General features: G+C 37.6%; 2 protein-coding genes across 5 annotated transcripts in view; one reads left to right on the forward strand and one right to left on the reverse strand.

The window, feature by feature from the left end:
* eps8l3a (EPS8-like 3a) lies at positions 1–10110 on the forward strand. The gene is made up of 20 exons (XM_048181955.1): positions 1–382; positions 1313–1385; positions 1461–1531; positions 3155–3219; positions 3305–3463; positions 3570–3719; positions 3800–3873; positions 3961–4070; positions 5417–5562; positions 5635–5734; positions 5824–5897; positions 6048–6122; positions 6209–6354; positions 6464–6698; positions 6786–6817; positions 6895–6991; positions 7131–7235; positions 7321–7406; positions 9576–9708; positions 9794–10110. The coding sequence occupies exons 2-20, from the start codon at positions 1324–1326 to the stop codon at positions 9821–9823; spliced, it is 1950 nt and encodes a 649-aa protein (XP_048037912.1). The 5' UTR covers positions 1–382; positions 1313–1323; the 3' UTR covers positions 9824–10110.
* Positions 10001–20646, reverse strand: part of ampd2a (adenosine monophosphate deaminase 2a) — a 25230-nt gene continuing 14584 nt past the window's right edge. For all 4 annotated transcript variants that reach the window (XM_048181953.1, XM_048181951.1, XM_048181952.1 and 1 more), the window contains 13 exons: positions 19891–20077; positions 19658–19799; positions 19064–19153; positions 18860–18989; positions 17371–17565; positions 17165–17296; positions 15538–15701; positions 15318–15444; positions 13933–14096; positions 13736–13856; positions 12238–12411; positions 12028–12138; positions 10001–11877 (listed from right to left, as the gene is read on the reverse strand). In XM_048181953.1, the coding sequence (XP_048037910.1) occupies positions 11629–11877; positions 12028–12138; positions 12238–12411; positions 13736–13856; positions 13933–14096; positions 15318–15444; positions 15538–15701; positions 17165–17296; positions 17371–17565; positions 18860–18989; positions 19064–19153; positions 19658–19799; positions 19891–20077 (1986 nt within the window). In that variant the 3' untranslated portion in view covers positions 10001–11628. The remainder of the gene's footprint in view (positions 11878–12027; positions 12139–12237; positions 12412–13735; positions 13857–13932; positions 14097–15317; positions 15445–15537; positions 15702–17164; positions 17297–17370; positions 17566–18859; positions 18990–19063; positions 19154–19657; positions 19800–19890; positions 20078–20646) is intronic.

Raw genomic sequence — 20646 nt, forward strand, 5'->3', positions numbered from 1 at the left:
TGATGATGATTCGGCACAGATTTAAACTGATTGTTTAACAATTCACTTATTAAAGCTGTGGCGTTTTGACTCCCATAACTAGTGCTGCTATTCGGGTATCACTATTACTAGAGGGAATATACTTGGGGTTAGGGGTCTGATCCGATCACTAACCTCCAGTATTAGACGTCATTGTAGGTGAGGTGGTGTTTCTGTGGATGTTTCCACCCATCTGATCTCTGAGCTCCTTTAAGACGCAGTGGCTTCAAGCTCGCTTCAGACTTTGGACCCCATGTCTGACGGGAGTTTCCTATTCCTCCGTCCATCACCTTTGATTATGAGCGAGTGCAGTATGATCTAACACACAGGAACTGGAGAAACCACAGAAGATCTCGACGCACAGGTGAAAAAGATCTCAAATAATACATCTACTCAGGAAGTGTTTATTATTTATGAGATGACTTTTTTTATCAGAACTATTTGGACATGAACTGATGATCTCAGGTGTCTGTCTTCAGGTCCGCGTTGAGATTTATGTTAAGTTTAGAAATCTTTAGATGTTTAGAGCTCAAACAGACACTAATATCACATATAAAGCTATTCTGGTTTATTTGATCTTCATCAAATGATTAATCAGAATCATGATTTATTCAGAGTTTAGGGTTTTGTCGTGTCGTTCTCCATGTTCTCTAGTGTCGTACGGTGTTGTGTCATTCCTGACGCTCCTCACAGCAGATTACAGAGATCTTGATTTATGAGCTCATAAACATTAACACTGTTCATTCCTCACTTTAACTTTACACAAATGTACCAAAATACCATGGTAATACCATAAAACTTTACCTAAAATTATTGGAAATACCATGGTATTTAATGTACTTTACAATGCTGTGTAAGAGAACCTGAGTACCATGGTTTTACCATAACAATTTGTTGAAAAACCATGATAATACCACTGAAATATACCATGTTATTCAATTGTATTATACCATGGTACTTTGTTTTTGGAAGAGATGGTAATAACCATTGTATTCTTGTACCTTACAGCACCATGCAAATGTACCATAAAAATATATGTTGAAAACCATATTCTTTACCATGTAGTACCATGTAAATACTTTGAGAGTTATACCATGGTACTTCAGTGTACTTCCAAGAATACCATGGTACTTTTTTGTGAGTATACCATGGTATTCTTTGAAGTACCTTAGACAATGTAAATATTATGAATCAAAATACCCTGGTTTTACTAGTTTAATACATCACGGTAACACAGTACGATCACAGTACGTTTGTTTGTTAATGTTATAGCGGTGATTGACATTGTGCCCAGGTGCTGTAGTCATGCTGCAGGGTTCGAGCCCGTTCGGCTGGTCCAGCGGTTACTCAGATTCGCTGCGGTCCAGGTGAGGATCAGATCTGATTCTTGTGTGTAATATCAAACATCAGACGTTTGTGTTTAATACTGTCATCTCCTGTAGTGTGACAGGGACAGATGAGACGTACGCGGAGCTGTCGGGTTTATCCAGACCCAACGCTAAATCAATATACCGTGAGTACTGACCCTGTGACGTCACGAGTTGATCATTAAAGCAGCTAATCTGATGTTAGTCATTGGACCTTTACATAACTGTGTGCTATTTATAGAAGTGTTCATAATTGGATGCTGGACACGGATGTTTTTCCACTGAATTAGAATCTGTTACAGATATAGAATTAGAGTGAAGCCCATAAACTGATAAAACAAAACTAAACAAAGAAGCTACAGGTGTTTGTTTGTGTTTTTGTGTATTTTTGATGTGTGTGATGTTTGTTTGCTATGAGATTGTGTGTTAGCGTGCGTTTATGTTTGTGTGTTTGCTAATGTGTTCTTGAGATGATTATTGTGTGTTGTACATTTGTTCATGTGCTAATCATGATCGTGTGTTTGTGTATTTATGGTGTGTTATTGTTTATTGTTGTTATTGTATATTTATGTGTTTGTTGTTGTGTATTATGTTGCTTTTTAAATATTATTTGTTTGTCATTTATTGTAAATTTTTGTTTGTATGGTGTTATTTTATATATATTATTATTCTAAATATGATATATACTAAATTGCTTATCTAAATATGTTATTACATTTTGTCTTATTAAACAAATATCTAAGTATTGTAATTTAATATATTATTTAGATATAACTTGTTTAAAATATAATATACATTTTATTAAATGTTATTCAGATATTATATGAAAATATCTATGTATAATAATTATATTCTAATAAATAACAATTATATATGAATATTTTTATATATAATTTAATTTTAAGTAAATTATTATTATAATTGTGTATTGGTGTTTTATTTGTGTTTGTGTGTGTTATTGTGAGTTTGATGATTGTTTGTGTGTTTATGATGATTTTGTATTTGTTTTGTTGTATCTGTGTTTGTGTTTGTTATTGTGTTTCTATTGTGTTTGATTGTGTTGTATTTGTTTATTATGATTGTGCATTTGTTTATTTTGTTGCTGTGTTATTGTTTGATTACTGTGTATTTGTGTGTTTATTATTGTGTTTGTGTTAGTGTTTGATTATGATTGTGTATTTTTTGTATTTGTGTGTTTTTTATAATGATTGTATTTGTGTTATTGTGTTTGTATGATATTGTGTGTTTGTGTTTTATGATGATTGTGTATGTGTGTTTGTTGTTGTTTATTTGTTTGTTGCTGTATTTGTTTATTATGATTGTGTTGGTGTGTTATTGTGTGTTTGGTGATTGTATATTTGTGTGTTTGTTGTATTTGTGTGTTTAATATGATTTATTGTGTTGCTGTTATTGTGTTTGATTTGTGTATTTGTGTGTTTATTATGATGATTGTGTTTGCTTGTCATTGTGTTCGTGTGATATTGTGTGTTTGTGTATTTGTTCGTTTATTGTATTTATGATGATGATTGTGTATTTGTTTATTATTGTTTGTGTCTGTTGTGTTTGAATGTGTATTTGTTAGTTGTTGTTTTTGTTTAATATGATGATTGTGTTTGTGTTTGATTGTGTGTTGTTATATTTGTGTTTATTATTGTGTTTGATGATAATTTTGTGTATTTGTGTGTCTGTGCGTGTGTTTGTCATTGTGTTTGTGTGTGTTATTGTGTATTTGATGATGATGACTGTGTATTTCTGTGTGTTTTCTGTAGATCAGAGGAAGGAATATGCTCAGTCCATTAACAGACAGATGCATCAGTTCCAGCACCGAGTGGAGGTGAAGATCATCATCATCATCATCATCTTCATCGTCATGTGACCGATACATGACCAATCACTCACTCTGCCTCTTTCCTCCGCAGCATCTGTTCACCTTTGAGCTGGACGGGCAGCAGGTGTGTGACGTGGACGACTGTCTGGAGCGGCTAAAGTACATGGATGCCACGGGCAGCGTGTGGGGTCAGGACATGATCCTGGAGGTGCGGGACAGAGCGCTGCTGCTCATGGACATCGAGAGCCAGGTCAGTCTCTTCTGAAACTCTTAGCGAAAGCAGAAAACTGTCTGGGAGAAACCATTGAGATGTTATACCGATCTCACTGGGTTTTGTGCTGCTGTTGATGTTTCAGGAGATGTTGGAGTCGTGGCCCCTGAGCAGCGTTCTGGATCTGAAGGCCGTTCTGGACGAGAGCCCGTATGACTCTCTCCTGACCGTCTCTATCCAGGAGCGAGGCAGTCGGACCATCAGCGTCTTCCTGTTCCAGAGCGAGTCTCTCAGGGTGAGTTCATGACTCTCTCAGGACGGCTGGAGCATCTCAGCGTCTCTGATGATAAACGGCTGTTTTCATTTGTCATTCAGGCAGATTTTCTGAAGAAAGACCTGGAGCGGCTTCTGCAGAACAAAAGGGATGATCAAAGACAGAGTAACGTCAGGTTAGCTGATGAAATCCTGTCCAACCAATCACTAATGACCTCCAAATGTCGCAGTGACGTAAATTTGTCTCTGATTTGATTCTGCAGTAAAGCTGGTGTAGGAAACGCCATGCAGAGAAATTCACGAAGAACCTCGCCTCCATCTGAGCAGATTCTTCAGAGACCTCCTCCAGAACAGTGGGCTGCTCCAGATTATGGTGAGATAATGCTAGAACCATGTACTTTTAATTAGTGGTGCTTGCAAAACGAAGCACTCTATTACTATCTCACATGCTTCTTCTTTTACTTCTGTACAAAATTTCGGCAACTAACTTGTCCTGCACCGTTTGTTGTAGACCCGTGAATAGGGTGTCAAATTATGCGGCTTATTGAGGAGAACACTGCTTTTACTTTTATAAGTGATCAGGTGTACATTGTTAGCCCAGCAGGTGAAAAAGTCTCGAAAAAGTCCACAAAGAAGGACATAAATGGGGGCTCGTCCGGGATCTGAACCCAGGACCACTCAGGCCATGACACTTAACATTGGTACAAACTTTGTGAGATCATATATCCACATGAGGTGGGCTCATTTGACTCGCCTAGTCAATAAGTAGTGAGGTAACAATGTCATAGCCATGCCCAAGCAACCAGTTACAGCACCCTAGCAACCACCCCATAGACTTCCATTGAAAAAGGTGAGAAGGATATCTCTGGATCAGAACATCGTAGAGACAAGTGGATGGCCTCTTTTGACTCAGACTGGCAAGTAGTCCTTAATATCCAAATACACAGTCAGTCTATTAGTTTCAGCCTGGTAACTGTCTAGCCACACCCTTGCAACCATTTACAGCACCCTAGCAAATGTACGACAGCATGAATAAGCCATATCTCAGTACCACATTATCATAGAGACACAGGGATTGGCCTCTTTTGTTTTAGTTGGAAACTAGTCTGTATCACCATGGTAGCTATAGCCACACCCTAGCAACCATTTAGAATACCATAGCAACCGTATAGCAACATAAACACACCATATCTCATCTTCAGAACAATGCACAGGCTTGGGAAGTTGGCTCTCTTGCAATTACGCAGAACCTCAGCAACTGCCTCAGCAAGCACCACTCAAATTTTCTTCAGAAAGTGAACGTCTAGTATACATCATATTATATTTTGTTAGGTTATGTCTAAAGATATTATATATTTTGAAATTAGTAGGTGGTAGTATTAGGTAATTCGGGAACTTTTTGCCTACTCTTTTATGAGTATGTGTGAATTCACAGTACTCATAAAAGAGTACTGTGAATTCACAGTACTCTTTTATGAGTACTGTGAATTCACACATACTTCTTTTGTCACATACTATTTATCACCTACTATATGCAATTTCGGATGCAGCCTACGTGTCCCTGCTTGCTCCTTTGGCTAGTATTACCCACAATCTCTTGCACTTTGGATGAGAATGTGAATTTATCATGTGGTATCAATAATACCTGTTATTGTATATACCATCACCGGTGCAGTACATACTTTTCTTACTTACAAGCACACTGTTTGTGCTGTCCAGATGAGAGTCCCGCCCCGACTCCACCCACCTCCAGAAATAACTCCACCTATATGAAGGTAGTGGCCCCGCCCCCTCACGTAGAAAAGACGCCCCAGAAACCGGTCCCGCCCCCTCAGAGGCCATACACAGAGACAGAGAGGAACGTGGTGAGTGAGTTTAACCGAATCCTTCAGTGCTGATGTGTAGATGAGAGATGAAGATGACTCATCTGTGTGCAGGACATCCTGAATCATCTCATTAACGACATCGAAGCGTTCGCGGACAGATTGACAGCCGTCGCTCCTAAAAAGGACAAAAAGAAAAAGAAGAAAAAGAAAGGTGAGCAAAATTATTCATTTATCTGGATTAGATGAGTTAATGAACACTAATGCACTCCTGACTTGTTTCCTGTCATCTGTATGCTGAAGTTGTGAAGGGGATGCCGTCAGATGAAGAGTTCACAGTCTGTCTGCAGAAAATCAAGATGGCCTTTAACCTGCTGGTGTGTGAAATAGAAGAACAGAAGTCATATGTTTAATTTTATATTATATACTACATAAATTATACCTATATACTATGTATCTATGTATTTATCTATTATATTATAATATATATGTATTATAATAATTATGCCAAATAATCTGTTCATCAGGCCAATCTGAAGGGAAAGATTGAAAACCCCAGCGCTGCTGAACTCGCACACTGTCTGTTCTCTATACTGGACCTGGTGAGACGCCTGTCTGTCTGTCTGTCTGTCTGTATATGAACACATTGTTCTTTAGCTAACATGTGTTTGTATCTGTGTGTGTGTAGATAGTGCATCACTGTAATGAGGATCTCCCACCGTCTATTGTGGCTCCTCTCTTTGAGCCGGAGTGTATCCTCTTCCTCAGTGAGGAGGCCACGGCGGAGGAGGATCATCTGTGGCAGTCGCTGGGAGACGCCTGGAACATCCCCAGGTAAAACACCAGTAACCTCTCCATCATCTGGACTCCATCAAACACACACACATGTCAGACAGAGGCTGCTCTCTGTGTTTGACATCATGTTTCTTTGTGTCTGATGAAGCACCAAGTGGCCGGAGGATGATGAAGATATTCCCACGTTTACGCCTGTGTTTGATGATGGCTGGGAGCCGCCGGCCATTAGAAACCCAGAGCCGTCCAATAGAAACCCAGAGCCGTCCATTAGAAACCCAGAGCCTACCAATAGGAACCCAGTGCCGACCAATAGAAACCCAGTGCCGACCAACACAAACACCAGCAGCCGAGAACCACCACGACAATCCATGACACGACAAATGGTACAAACAAACACTGAGCACTTAATTACATGAGAAGTGTTTCATTCAAATGCTTTAATAGTTTGTTGCTTCTGTTTCTTTGTGTAGAGCAACAAATTACCCCAGGAAGATCAGGAAAGGTACTGATATACTTCAGTATTTTAGTATAGGAGATCTCCTGCTGTACTTTGAGTGTGTAACGGACTGTGTTTTGCAGCTCAGAGGACTTGCCGGTGAGCTACATGAAAGCGGTGTTTGATTTTTCAGCACGTAACGCGCGTGAACTCACCATCAGTAAAGGTGAAGAACTACAGGTGAGCGACTGCGGACACAGACACATACATATGAGACCTGGTTCAGCATTTGACCCTGAGATTTTGAGTTGTATGAATGGACGGGGTGTCTAAATTGTTTTTGAGAAAATGGTCACTAAAGATTCAGTGTGTGTTGTAGTTGTTGGACATGTCTAAGCAGTGGTGGAAGGTGAAGAATCAGAGGGGGCAGATCGGTTACGTCCCCAACAACATGCTTCAGCTTCCGCAGAAGGAGGCGAAACCTGTACGTATCCGTGATGTACATGTCTAGTCCTGTTGATTTGATTTACACGTGTTCACAATTATAAACGTCACCTCATGACCCACAGGAAACTCCATCTGCACCTGGACTCACCAAAAAATCCCGTCCAGAGGAGGTCCGAGCCTGGCTGGAGCACAAAGGCTTCAGTAAAATGTAAGGAAAATGTGTTTGCATACAGCACAGAATATACTATGTACTGCATACTATTTTTTAAAACTAGTACACAAAATGATAACAGTAGTAGCGTGCTACATTGTCACATGACCTCTCAGTGACCTAATTTGAATCTTGCAGAATGGTTAATTTGCATGTTTAGTCAAATTTTGCATAAAAAATGTTTTCGCTCAAAATCAAAAAGTTTTTGAAAATCACTACTGACATGACTCAATGGTTCATGTCATTGGGGCACACAGTCTCGCACGGTGCATTTTAGAAAAATGTAGTTGATAATCTGGGTAATAAAGCACAGAACACAATGCACAGTGTTTCTTAGCCGGTGAGTTGCAGAGTGTGTAGTCAAAGAAACAACAAAAAGCCTCTTGAAAAGCCTCCAAAAGTTTAGAAACGCCCTAGAAAATTGGGGTTTTGGACAATATTGAAATGAATCATTTTTAATTTGTGATAATTTTGCACTAATAAGGGACAACACAAACTACAAAAACATATTTTATTACATAAACAGTTTATACATAGAAAAAACTTAAATTTTCGATTCCTCAATATATCCACCATTAGCAGCTATCTGACCTAAACTGGGTTCTAATTGGTTCACTTAATTGGCAATCAGTTGTTGAAGCTATTAAGGTGTGCTGACCCAAAAATCTTTTACAAACCTGGGCCAGGTTTAAACCAGTAACCAGGCATCACAGCTGGCAAAGGGACATATATATTGCCATTATTATGTAATCAAAATTAAAATGATTATTGCTGGTCTTCTACAATAATGTTAAGTTACTTTAATTTATTTGCGCCAGAAAATAAGGATGCTGATATCGCCCAAAACCACACTTTGCCAGGGGTGTTTCCAAACTTTTGGAGGGCGGTGTAATTGTAAATGTTTTTATGATTCAAGACTTTTATTTTGAAGGACGTGCGCGAAAGCTGTTGACACAAGGCATGATTTCAGACGCAGTTTAAAACCTGAATAAAAAACGCGTTGTCTTGATTCAGTATTTGCGGTATGTGTCAGTGTCATTATCCTAACGTTATTTTTGCAACGAAATAAAAAGTCTCTCACCTCAGAAAAACGAACTTTCCTGTCCTGTCAGACGTTGCTGTGCTCGCGGCGCGCACTCTATTGCGCGAGCAAATGTGGAGGCGCGCGCAATATATTGTTTAACTATAAAAAAGAGCAAATGAAATTACGAGCATGAACTGTCATAAAAAGTGTTATGTTGTGTGTTAGCTGGGAAGGATTTGCATGCAGGTATGATGTTTATAAGGATCAGTGTCCGTATGTTTTATTAACAGTTCATGTTAGTATTGTATTTACAATGGTAACGAGTTTCCAGAATACCTTTTTATTTTCACTTATTTTGTAATTTCCTATAGTTTTTGATGAGCGTGCTGGTTTATACCAACTTACTAACTTTAAAGGGTTAGTTCACCCAAAAATTAAAATTCTGTCATTAATTACTCACCCTCATGTCGTTCAAAACCCGTAAGACCTTCGTTAATTAAGATATTTTTGATGAAATCCGATGGCTCCATGAGGCCTGCATAGGGATCAATGACATTTCCTCTCTCAAGATCCATTAATGTACTAAAAACATATTTAAATCAGTTCATGTGAGTACAGTGGTTCAGTATTAATATTATAAAACGACGACAATATTTTTGCTGCGCCAAAAAAACAAAATAACGACTTACAGAGTGATGGCCGATTTCAAAACACTGCTTCAGGAAGCTTCGGAGCGTTATGAATCAGCGGTTCGGAGTGCCAAAGTCACGTGATTTCAGCAGTTTGGCTGTTTGACAAGCGATCCGAATCAAGATTCGATACACTGATTCATAACGCTCCGAAGCTTCATGCTATTTCATAGCCTTACCTTATAGTGTAACTCATCAGAGTTTGTAATATGCTTACAATTGATGTGTATGTTAAGTACAAAAGGACATCACTTTTGTGTACGTAAACCATTTTTGATAACTAAAATTGCTTGGTTCAAATTCTTAAAAAATTGAGTAACAGCTTAATGACCATGGCAAAATGATGTGTCCCATGACCAAACCAGTTTAGAACCACTGGCATACTAGTGCATTAATCTGCACTCAGACATCACATGATGAAATGTTTGTGTTAATAAACTCTTTGTGTGTCAGTACGGTCCGGTGTTTAGGGGGCATCACCGGCTCCATGCTGCTGGGAATGACTCGTGATGAGCTCAAGACTGTTTGTCCGGAGGAGGGCGGACGCGTTTTCTACCAGCTGCAAAACATCAAATCGGCCCTTGCGGTGAGTAGAGTCATCGTTACACACATGATGTCATACTGAAGTATGTGATGTCATATTCACATGACGTCATATTCACTCCCTCCAGATGGCCAGTGAAGTGAGACCACTGATCTGAGGCCACCAACTTCCTGTCGACACACAACTGAAGCTGGTAATGGATGCTGAGGGACGTCGGACACTAAATTCATATTTATTCATAGTCAGAGCTGGTTTTGAAGATCAGGAGCGTCTGATTTGTATATTATCACAGTTTTTATGTCAGATGTAAAGATGCAGAAGAATCCAGAGGAGATTGAATACACACATGCTTTATTGATATGAATAAAATACTCTTTTCTGATCAGTACTGCTATAGACTAACAATCTCATTCACAAAAAATAAAGATATACATATATATTTTATACCATTACTTGTGATCATTTACTTTCTAGCATGTTGAACCTCATGCTTTGCTCTGAATCTGCTCGATCAGCATGCTCATTTCTATAAACCATGCTGTTTTGATCTCATGATTTGTGCGATTTATTAGTGGGAAGATCACAATCCTGCGTGAAGATTAACAGTCAGTTTAAAAGTACCGAACACATGCCGGATCCGGAAATACGTCAGTCATGGAATTGTCGGGCGTAATGTGTATCTAGTGTACGAGGAGATCTACGTAAACTACCTTCATATAGATGTGTAAACTTTACAGCGGTTAGCGAGCATACAGGAGGTTTAGGGTTAGAAAAATACTGCTCATTTTGGCCTCAACGGCGCCTCCTGCAGGACCGGAGGAGATTCGTAACACACATCTGAACAGTTCGGCCATCAGAGAAAATAAATCCTTCAAATCGATTTAGAAATTAAAAGGTTAACATAATCAAAGACTAAAAGACACGTTCACAGTAAGATATAATCGCAGCCAAACCTTCAAAATAAAAGTAGCTAAAGTAAAAGGCACGTGAGGGAGCTGTGATGTCATCACGAGGCTCGTGACGGAGGTATAATGAAAGACACTCGCGCTCGTTGCATTATATTGATGCATAGCTGAAACGTGCACTGAAATGACATGAACACTGATAAGGGGAATGTCGCTTTGGTCCTGCGCCGTTCTTTAGCGTGCTGGTTGGACAGGTGAGAATGTGGGCGGGGTCATGGCTTCTCTAGCGTGCTGGTTGGACAGGCATGAGTATGTGGGTGGGGTCAAGGCTCATCTCTAGCGTGGTGATTGGACAGGTGAGAATGTGGGTGGGGTAATGGCTTCTCTAGCGTGCTGATTGGACAGGTGAGAATGTGGGCGGGGCTTGTCTCTAGCATGTTGATTGGACAGGTGAGAATGTGGGTGGGGGAATGGTTTCTCTAGCGTGCTGATTGGACAGGTGAGAATGTGGGCGGGGCTTGTCTTTTGTGTGCTGATTGGACAGGTGAGAATGTGGGCGGGGTCATGGCTTTTCTAGCGTGCTGGATGGACAGGTGTGAGTATGTGGGTGGGGTCAAGGCTCATCTGTAGCGTGTTGATTGACAGGTGAGAATGTGGGCGGGGCTTGTCTTTTGTGTGCTGATTGGACAGGTGAGAATGTGGGCGGGGTCATGGCTTTTCTAGCGTGCTGGATGGACAGGTGTGAGTATGTGGGTGGGGTCAAGGCTCATCTGTAGCGTGTTGATTGACAGGTGAGAGTGTGGGCGGGGCTTGTCTCTAGCATGTTGATTGGACAGGTGAGAATGTGGGTGGGGGAATGGTTTCTCTAGCGTGCTGATTGGACAGGTGAGAACGTGGGCGGGGCTTGTCTTTTGTGTGCTGATTGGACAGGTGAGAATGTGGGCGGGGCTTGTCTGTAGCGTGCTGATTGGACAGGTGAGAATGTGGGTGGGGTCATGGCTCATTTCTAGCATGCTGATTTGACAGGTGTGATTGTGGGTGGGGCTGTGGCCTGTCTTTAGCGTGCTGATTGGACAGGTGAGAATGTGGGCGGGGCCGTAGATTGGCTGGACGTGAAGGACAGCATGTCCTCCTCCTCGATGCGGTCCAGCTCCTGCGTTCGGACGGCCTGCGTGATGAGGTGAAGTTCTTCGCACAGCGTCTCGTGTCGGTACGACACACGGATGTCGGGGACGTTTGTGCGGCGGATGTCATTACTGATCGGACCCTCTTTGTTGTAGTTGGGACCCAGCCAATAACCCTTAGCCTGAGACACACAGATATGATAGATGAGGACAAATTCACTTTATGTAATTTAATAAATATTTCACTAACAAAGAGCAATTTCTAGCATATCTAGAACATTATACTCTCCACAGACATGTCCAAATGCGTGTGTATGTGTGCATGACGTTACCCTGTGTGAGAAGCCGCTCATTAACACGCTGTTTCTGGCCAGTTCACACATGTCACATGAGCTCAGTTTCCACACCTGAGCGGCGATGCTGTACTCCTCCATCAGAGGCTCCTGCAACACACACACACACATATATATACACAGTAGTACAGCTACAGGCGTTTAACCTGAAACACCAGACACCAGATGATCTCGAGCGCCGCGGCTCACCTTAGTGAAGTGGAACTGCAGCGGGTCGTCGGTGGACAGTGACACCATCAGGCCGCGGGACAGATACTCGGGCAGAGGGTTGCGGTGGTAACTCAGAAACAGACTGTTGTTGCTAAGCGGAGACATCGCGATGCCCACCTGGGCCAGATAGTACAGGTACTGCAGGACCGGAGCCTATGACACACACAGACACACACACAGACACAGGGATTTATCTGCTGAATCATTACTTCTTCCTGTTTGATGATTCAGTCCAGTGTGTTTGTCATGGTTGGGAAACGAGAACCTGTTCAAAATACTGAAAACTAAAGAATGATTCTTATGAAGCGGTTCTTTAAAGACAGTCAAACACATACGCAGTGACTAATGTAGTCCGATTCATGAACAAATGACTCTTATGAACTGGTTCTTTTTAGTGAATAAAAAACATGAAGTCAAACAAGTGTAGGTGAAGGAATCAAACTAGTTACACAGTTTGTGTTTGATTCACTAAAAAGAATCGGTTCATAACAGCCATTCATTTAGGAATCAAGGTACTTTAGTCACGTTGAATGTGTTTGATTCACTAAAAAGAACTGGTTCAGAAGAGTCATCTGTTCAGGAATCAAACTACATTAGTCATGCTGTATGTTTGATTCACAAAAAAGACACCAAAAAAAAAATCATAAGAGTCATTTGTTCAGGAATCTGATTACATCTGTCATGCTGTAGCTTTGAATAAAAAAGGGACCAGTTCATAAGAGTCATTTGTTTGGGAATTGATTGGACTAGACTAGAGTGGTTTCACTATATGTGTTTGATTCACACACACACACACACACACACACACAAAAAGTTCATAGGAGTCGTTTGTTGGAGAATCAGACCACACCGCTCAAGCTTTTTGATTCTGATTCACTAAAAACAACCATCTTATAAGAGTCATTCCTTCATGAATCAGACAACAAAAGTCATGTTTTGGACAACTTGATTCACTAAAAACAACCAGCAAGTAAGAGTCATTCATTTGGGAATTTGTGTTTGATTCAAATGAATCTTATAAAATGAATCTTTTTAGAGAATCAAAGCCACATGGTGCAACTAGTGGAATCAGATATTTAAATGAATCTTACAAACTGAATCTTTTTAGTGAATCAAAGCCACATAGCGCAACTAGTGAAATCCAATTCCGAAAAAAATAGTACTGATTTCCCAAGCAAATAACAGTTATGAATCTATACCGTTTGCGCTGTATTTCTTTCCACTCACTAAAAAGAGAACCGGTCAGTCATCGTTCAGGAATCAGACTACACTGCTACTAGTCTGATTCTTGAATGAATGACTCTTATGAATCAGTTCTTTTTAGTAAAACAAATCCACATAACAGGGCCAGTGTAGTCCAAATCCTGAACTAATGATTCTTAGAAGACGATTCTTTTAGTGAATCAAACACCCACAGCACAATCAGTGTAGTCTAACTGATTCCTGAACAAATGACTCTTTTGATTCCCACTCTCACCTTCCTGAGCAGCAGTCCGTGTGAGATGTTTTCTGACAGAATGAATCCAGACACCAGGTGATGAATAGGCCCCGCCTCCCCGCAGTGAGGTCGCAGCACGAAGGTGTGGAAGCCCCGCCTCCTGCTCACACACACACAGTGATTCAGAGTGATTCACGCAGTGATTCATGTTCTCGTGCTGTGGCGTGTTTCAGTACCTGCGCAGGTGGTTCAGGACGGTCATGTTGGCGTACATGTAGTACAGATAGTACGAGTACGGCGGGTTGTCGTCGTCACACCAGCGCGCCGGAGACGGACTGTCCAGGTTAAAGATGTGATGCTCCGGTTTAGACTCGTCGTCCACGCTGTCGAACCCCACCACCTGAACAACACATTCAGATGAAGGTTTCGTGGCTTGATTTAAAATGTTCCCTTCAGGTAAAACAAACCAAAGTTCCTGATGACATCATTCTGCACTGTAAAGATTTTTGTCCAATCAGATGCTCTCGAGAATGATGCTGACCAGCAGTAGCAAAGTAAGCTCATGGCCGTGACGTAAACTAATAACTTGGCTATTTAAAAAAATGTATTTAGTGCTAGAATAGGAAGTTATTCCTCGTGGCCAGAAGAATAATTTCCTTTGTAATAGTTGATAAGGAAAATTGGACTGATAGTTTACTGGACAAACTAGACCTAGTCTTTTTAAAATTAACTTTAAACTAGAACTAATTTTGAACATATATACATAGTTAATTATAATCCATTATAATTAATTTACCGTATCTGCATAATTCACTTTTTGGTCGATTTATATTATAATTGATCATAACGCGTTATGATTTGATTATATAAATATTTCACCCATAATTTGAGCGAATTAATTCGTTAAATCATGAAAACGACTAAAAACGCTGTATTCTGCTGCCAGGCCAGTAGATGGCGATGTCACTTTGTAAAATAACACTATGTGCCTATAGACTGAACATGTGATACGCTTGACGTCACCATTTACGTTTTTGTAGTTTACACAGGGACGATAATAGTATCGTTTCCAAAAACTTGCACTTTGAAACCCGTTTTCAAAAGTTTGCGTTTTCAGGCCACCAAAATGATGATGATGATGTGTAAATGAACGATCAAAACACATACAATTTTTCTGTTTTTAGTTGAAATCGATGTTGTGTAAACGGACCCTAACATTCACTAATGTCTAATGACTATGTGGTTGTCTGGGAGCTCACTGAACGATTCATATTGGTGAATCAATTTGTGCAGATTCAATAAATGATTCACTGATTCATTTCCCGACTCAAGTGTTCCCAGAAGTCCCTGCGCATCATTTGACTTCATCTTTGAGGGATGTTTATTAAATCCTACCTTTTATTGTTATGTTTTTGATTAAGTTTAATGAGTGTTGCGTTATTTATGATTCTAACATGTCAGTTTTACTGCTGAACTTTCAAGTGATTCACAGTTTATGGAGGAGCAAAACTGCAGAGAAGAAATGTGATTGATAAATTTGTATCCCTCATAAATTCTTCATTATTTTCACAGTTTTGTTCTCTGATATCGGTCAGACTGAGTCATTAGAGGTGCGACTCACATGTTGCAGGAAGAGGTGCAGCTGCGGGTGGCTGCTGGGATTGATGGTCGCCTCGAACAGAGGCAGGAAGATGTTCTCCAGCATCTGCTGGAAGTTGCTCAGCTGCTTCTTTGTGCGGTAAACGTCACTGCGGACAAACACACGGCACATCACACTCGTGGAAAGACCCCGTGAAACATGAAAACTGTGTGTGTGTGTGTGTGTGTGTGTGTGTCCTCACAACAGTCGAGGGATCTGGATCAGCCAGCGGACGTTATCGGAGTAGACGGAGTGAGAAACGGCCCACTGCGCCAGATTGTCCCACTCGTCCATGGAGCGGCCGTAGATGGACAGACGCAGCTCGGCGTTCTGATACTTACTCTCCTCCAGGTCTGACATCACTTCCTGCACACACAGGAAGTCACAGGGCAGCGCATTCATAGACAATTATTTGGGCTCATTTTTATTTTAATAGGTTTTAGTGAAGAATTGTTAGTTTGAACTGGGGCTGGCAAAGATAATGTGGAAAATTATGAGATTAAATTAAATCAAATACATGTTTAATGCTGCAAAATTTATTTAAATTAAGACATTAAAAATAAAACATTTCCCCCCTTTTCTTAAAAATTGATTTGAATATTTATAATAAATACAATAAATGATGTAATTATAAAAATTTAAATTTTATATAAATAATTATATGAATTTACAGTATTACAATATTGAAAAATCTAGAATATTGACTGTCAAATTTTAATTACTAATGTAGAAATAATCAAAAGTATATTTCATTATATATTATTAAAATTATATATATATATATATATATATATATATATATATATATATATATATATATATATATATACACATATATGAACGATTTATTTTTCTATATTTATAGTTTGTAATATTTTTCTAAAATAATACATTTATAATTATATTATAATATTTTAATTTATTTTACAGTAAAACTGTTCATTCTCATAATTACTTAATTTTTATGAATTATCTTATATTCTAATATTCTATATTTTAATATTCTAACATTGTGCATTATTTTATTTATTAATAAAATTATAATCTTCTAAGATCAATGTGTTTCTATAATATCTAATCTAATTCTATAAAATATAATTTAAATATATTTTATTTAAGAATTTTGAAAATTGTAATAATATTTCTATTTTAATTATATTTTTATTAATTATTATCTTACATTAAATATTCTCTATTTTAATATTCTAATATGATGCATGAATATAATAAATTATAATTAATTATATAATTTATAATTATAATATATTTCATAATTTTATTATAATTCATAAGTTTAAATAAATTATAATTATAAATGTTTAATTTTTTATAAATAATTATATTAATGTACAGTATTATAATATTGAAAAATCTAGAATATTTAATGTACAATTTTACTTACTAATATAGAAATAATTATCAAAAAATAATCATATTAAAAATATATAAATTTAAACTGTTTGTACTAGATATACAAAATATATTTATCTTAGATTATATTTATAATAAATTAAATAATTCATGTTATTAGAATATTAAAATATTTAGATTATTTGAATTTAAGATAACTAATAAAATATTACTAAAATAGAAATAATTATCAAAATGTAAAATTTTACTGTATAATAAATATATATAAATATATATATATAAAGGATTTAAAATGATATCTAAAAAGAAAAGATGCTTTAACACATTAATAATAATGCATTAACTGAATTAATTTAATAAATTCTAATTGAATATTAATAAATGTTGTCATTTGACATTAATTGCTGTAAAAACTACTGAATCATAAGTATTCTGATCCTCTGGTTCTGCTCCTGTACCTTGACGATGTGGCCGAAGTATTTCCCGTGGATGTGGTTGTCAGTTTTGATGAAGATCTCTCTCAGGATGGATTCTCCGATGGGATTGTATTTGGAGTTGAACTTGTCGAAGCGATGGAAGGTGTTCCTGTCCTGCGGAGGAAGCGTCAGGCGTTAGGTCACACAGCGACGGTCTGACGCGGCGAGCGCCATCGGTGGTGTCTTACCGCGTGCATGTCGAGCGTGTCCACGCTGAGGTCGTAGGCCGTCAGGTTCATGTTCTCGAACACCTCCATCAGCGTCTGCCCGCGGCCGCCCTCCATGTGCACGATCTCGTCCGGGTACTTCTTCATCGCACGCTTGATGAACCGCAGCAGGTGCTTCTGATTCATGCAGGACGAGGCGTGGATGTGTGTGTCCACCTGACAGACGCAAGAGTGAAACCTCAGATCAACTCCTGTACAAACACTGCAGCAGATCTAGCTCATGTGTTTTATATTCTGTTGTTTTTCTCATCCAAAATTCAGAATTATGAAAAGTCAAAAGAGACAAACTGAAAATGCATTTATTTAAATATCTTACATTTATTAATATTTATGTATGTATATATCTTATATGTATATCTTATAAGATACATATTTTTATTTCATTTATTTTCCTATAATAACATATTTATATTTTGTAATATATTTTCTATAATAATATATTTATAATTAGTATAATAGTATTTAATAATAATATAATAGTATTTAAATATATTATACAGTAAAACTATTTTCATTCTAATTTTTTATTAATTATCTTATGTTCTAATATTATATATATATTTTAATCATGCATTATTTTATTTATTATTATAAATATAATCTTCTAAGATAAATATATTTTCTATAATATGTAATGTATTTTTTAAAAATTTAAATATATTTTATTTTTTAAATATATAATTATTTTTAAACAATTAATTGATAATTATTTCTCTATTACAGATTACATTTTTATTAATAATTATCTTACATTTAATATTCTATATATTGCAATTGTACATTAATTTAGTTCTTTATTTCAGAAAATATTAGATATTGTAAGTAATATATAATATTATTATCCGTTATATTTACAAAATATTATATGGATATAAAATATTTTAATTATTATTTAAAATATTTAAATCTGTAAAACATTTTGACAGGAATATATTTAAATAAATAATAAAGACAGGTAGGGGGAGCTAAATATACATATTAGTTATTATTTATATATTATTCCTTTAAAAACGTGGATTTATTAATAATTATCTTACATTTAATATTCAATATATTTTAATATTCTAATGTTGTACATTAATAAAGTTCTTTATATAGAATTAAAATATATTTATAATTAAATAATTTATTATATTTGTTATATTTATTATATGTATTAACTTTTTATTTTGATAATTACTATATTATATTACATGATATTATTTAATTTGTATTTTATTCATAATTTTATTAGCTTGTATATTCAATATTTTATATTCTACATTAATATTGTATTTTCGTATTTATTTTAATGTGCTTATTCTTACATCTATTTATTGATAATGTATTTCTTAGTTGATTTAATGATTTATTGATTGATAGTTCAGTTCTATTTCTTAACTTCAGTTCGAATGGCAGTTCTGTGTTCTGATTGGCTCTTTAACTGTTGACGCTGAACGAGATGTCAGACCTTGCGTATGTTGTAGAAGTCTCGGTGCGGCACTTGTTTCTGCGCGGCGAGCTCCTTCATCTCGTTCAGCAGGACGTGCATCTGAAACTTGGAGCTCAGATACTGCAGCCGCCGGTAACAGAACGACTTCCTGTGGAAACAGCGACGCATTAGACGCACGCACGTACGGCGAGCCCAGGGCATGCTGGGTAATCCATCACTCACACGGGGCCGTTAATGATGAGCGCCATCATGACGTTCATATCGGCGATGTATTCCTTCAGGTCTGGATACGGCAGGTCCAGCTCTGAGCTCCTGCACACACACACACACACACACACACACACACACACGTGATCATTTAAACACAATCTGATGATGAGGCTTCTTGTTTAAAAGACACATTTACATACTAAAGTCTAAAACTAAACTTAAAACAGACTTTTTGTCATTGTTTGAAGATTATTTCTTCATATGCACAGCATTATTGTGTAGACATTCTTCTTTTGGGGGGTAATTTCTAATATTAGCCAAATGTAATATAGTATTTTCAATTTTGTACATTATTGATTATTTTTACTGTAAAATCACAGAATTTTGTTGTGTTGCTACTGAATGGATTTTTTCTTTCTCAATTTCTGAGGATGAAATAAGTCATTGTTTAATAATGTTTTGTTGTTTATTAGAGTATTCTCTTCTCTTTCAGTTAGTATTGCTGTACACATGTGTGCTCATGATCCAGTTTTCCTTTCGAGGACGTCTCCAAAAGGAGGTTTAGCTAAATTTAGCTCATTCAGTCGGTGTGTCCCTGAAACTCACTTGTCCATGGGGTTTTGTGTGGTGTAGACGTGAAAGACTCCGTCCACCATGGCGCAGCTGTATCCGGCGTCGGGCAGCAGGTTCTTCATGTGCTGCACGTCGTACGGGTGCGTTTCTGACACCGGCATGTGGACACGCATGTCTGAGAGACACACGGACAGACGTCAGCGCTGGGTTGTGTTGTGTGCATGTGTGTGTGTGTGTGTGTGTGTGTGTGTGTGTGCATCACACACCTGAGTCAACGGGACTCCCGCGAAGGTCCTCGTAGACGCTGACGTCCAGCGGTCTCTGGTTGAGCTCCTGCAGGGATCGTGCCGTGGTCTTACAGAAGGTCTGCAGCGACAGAGCGATGTACTTCTCTCTGATGAACAGGGCCTTCACCACACACTTCGCTGCGTCCACCAGATCAGTGAAGGGCACCTGAACACAGCCACGCAATCTCTGATCACTGAACGCAAACACACTCAATCATCACAAAACTGTTTATCTGAACTGTTTTCCAGTGGAAATATCTGAACATCCTTAAAACATGATACATCTGAGAACAAAACTTAGAGAACATAGAAAAGAACTTAGAGAAATGAATATCTTGAGATAATACATTTAAGAACAAATCTTAGAGAAATTTTGGAGAATTGAACATCTTGAGATAATAGAACTTAATATCTTGAGATAATAGCATTTAATATCTTGAGATAATAGAATTTAATATCAAGAGATGAAAGAATTTAATATCTTGAGATAATAAATTTTAAAACAATCTTTAGAGAAAACTTAGAGAATTCAATATCTTGAGATAATAAATAAAAAAAAATTAGAGAAAACTTAAGAAAATTGAATATCTTGAGATAACAGAATTTAACCTTAGTGAAAACTTAGAGAATTGAATATCTTGAGAAAATTGAATTTAACATTAGAGAAAACTTAGAGAATTGAATATCTTAAGATAATTTATTTTAATATCTTGAGATAATAAATAATAAAAATAG

Source organism: Megalobrama amblycephala, linkage group LG2 (genome assembly GCF_018812025.1).
Source record: "Megalobrama amblycephala isolate DHTTF-2021 linkage group LG2, ASM1881202v1, whole genome shotgun sequence".
NCBI classification, from domain to species: Eukaryota; Metazoa; Chordata; class Actinopteri; order Cypriniformes; family Xenocyprididae; genus Megalobrama; species Megalobrama amblycephala.

Coding starts and splice junctions, on each gene's coding strand:
- eps8l3a (XM_048181955.1), top strand. CDS start 1,324: ATGCTGCAGGGTTCGAGCCCGTTCGGCTGGTCCAGCGGTTACTCAGAT. Junction 3,220..3,304: donor AGTTCCAGCACCGAGTGGAG/GTGAAGATCATC, acceptor TTTCCTCCGCAG/CATCTGTTCACCTTTGAGCT. Junction 3,464..3,569: donor TCATGGACATCGAGAGCCAG/GTCAGTCTCTTC, acceptor TTGATGTTTCAG/GAGATGTTGGAGTCGTGGCC.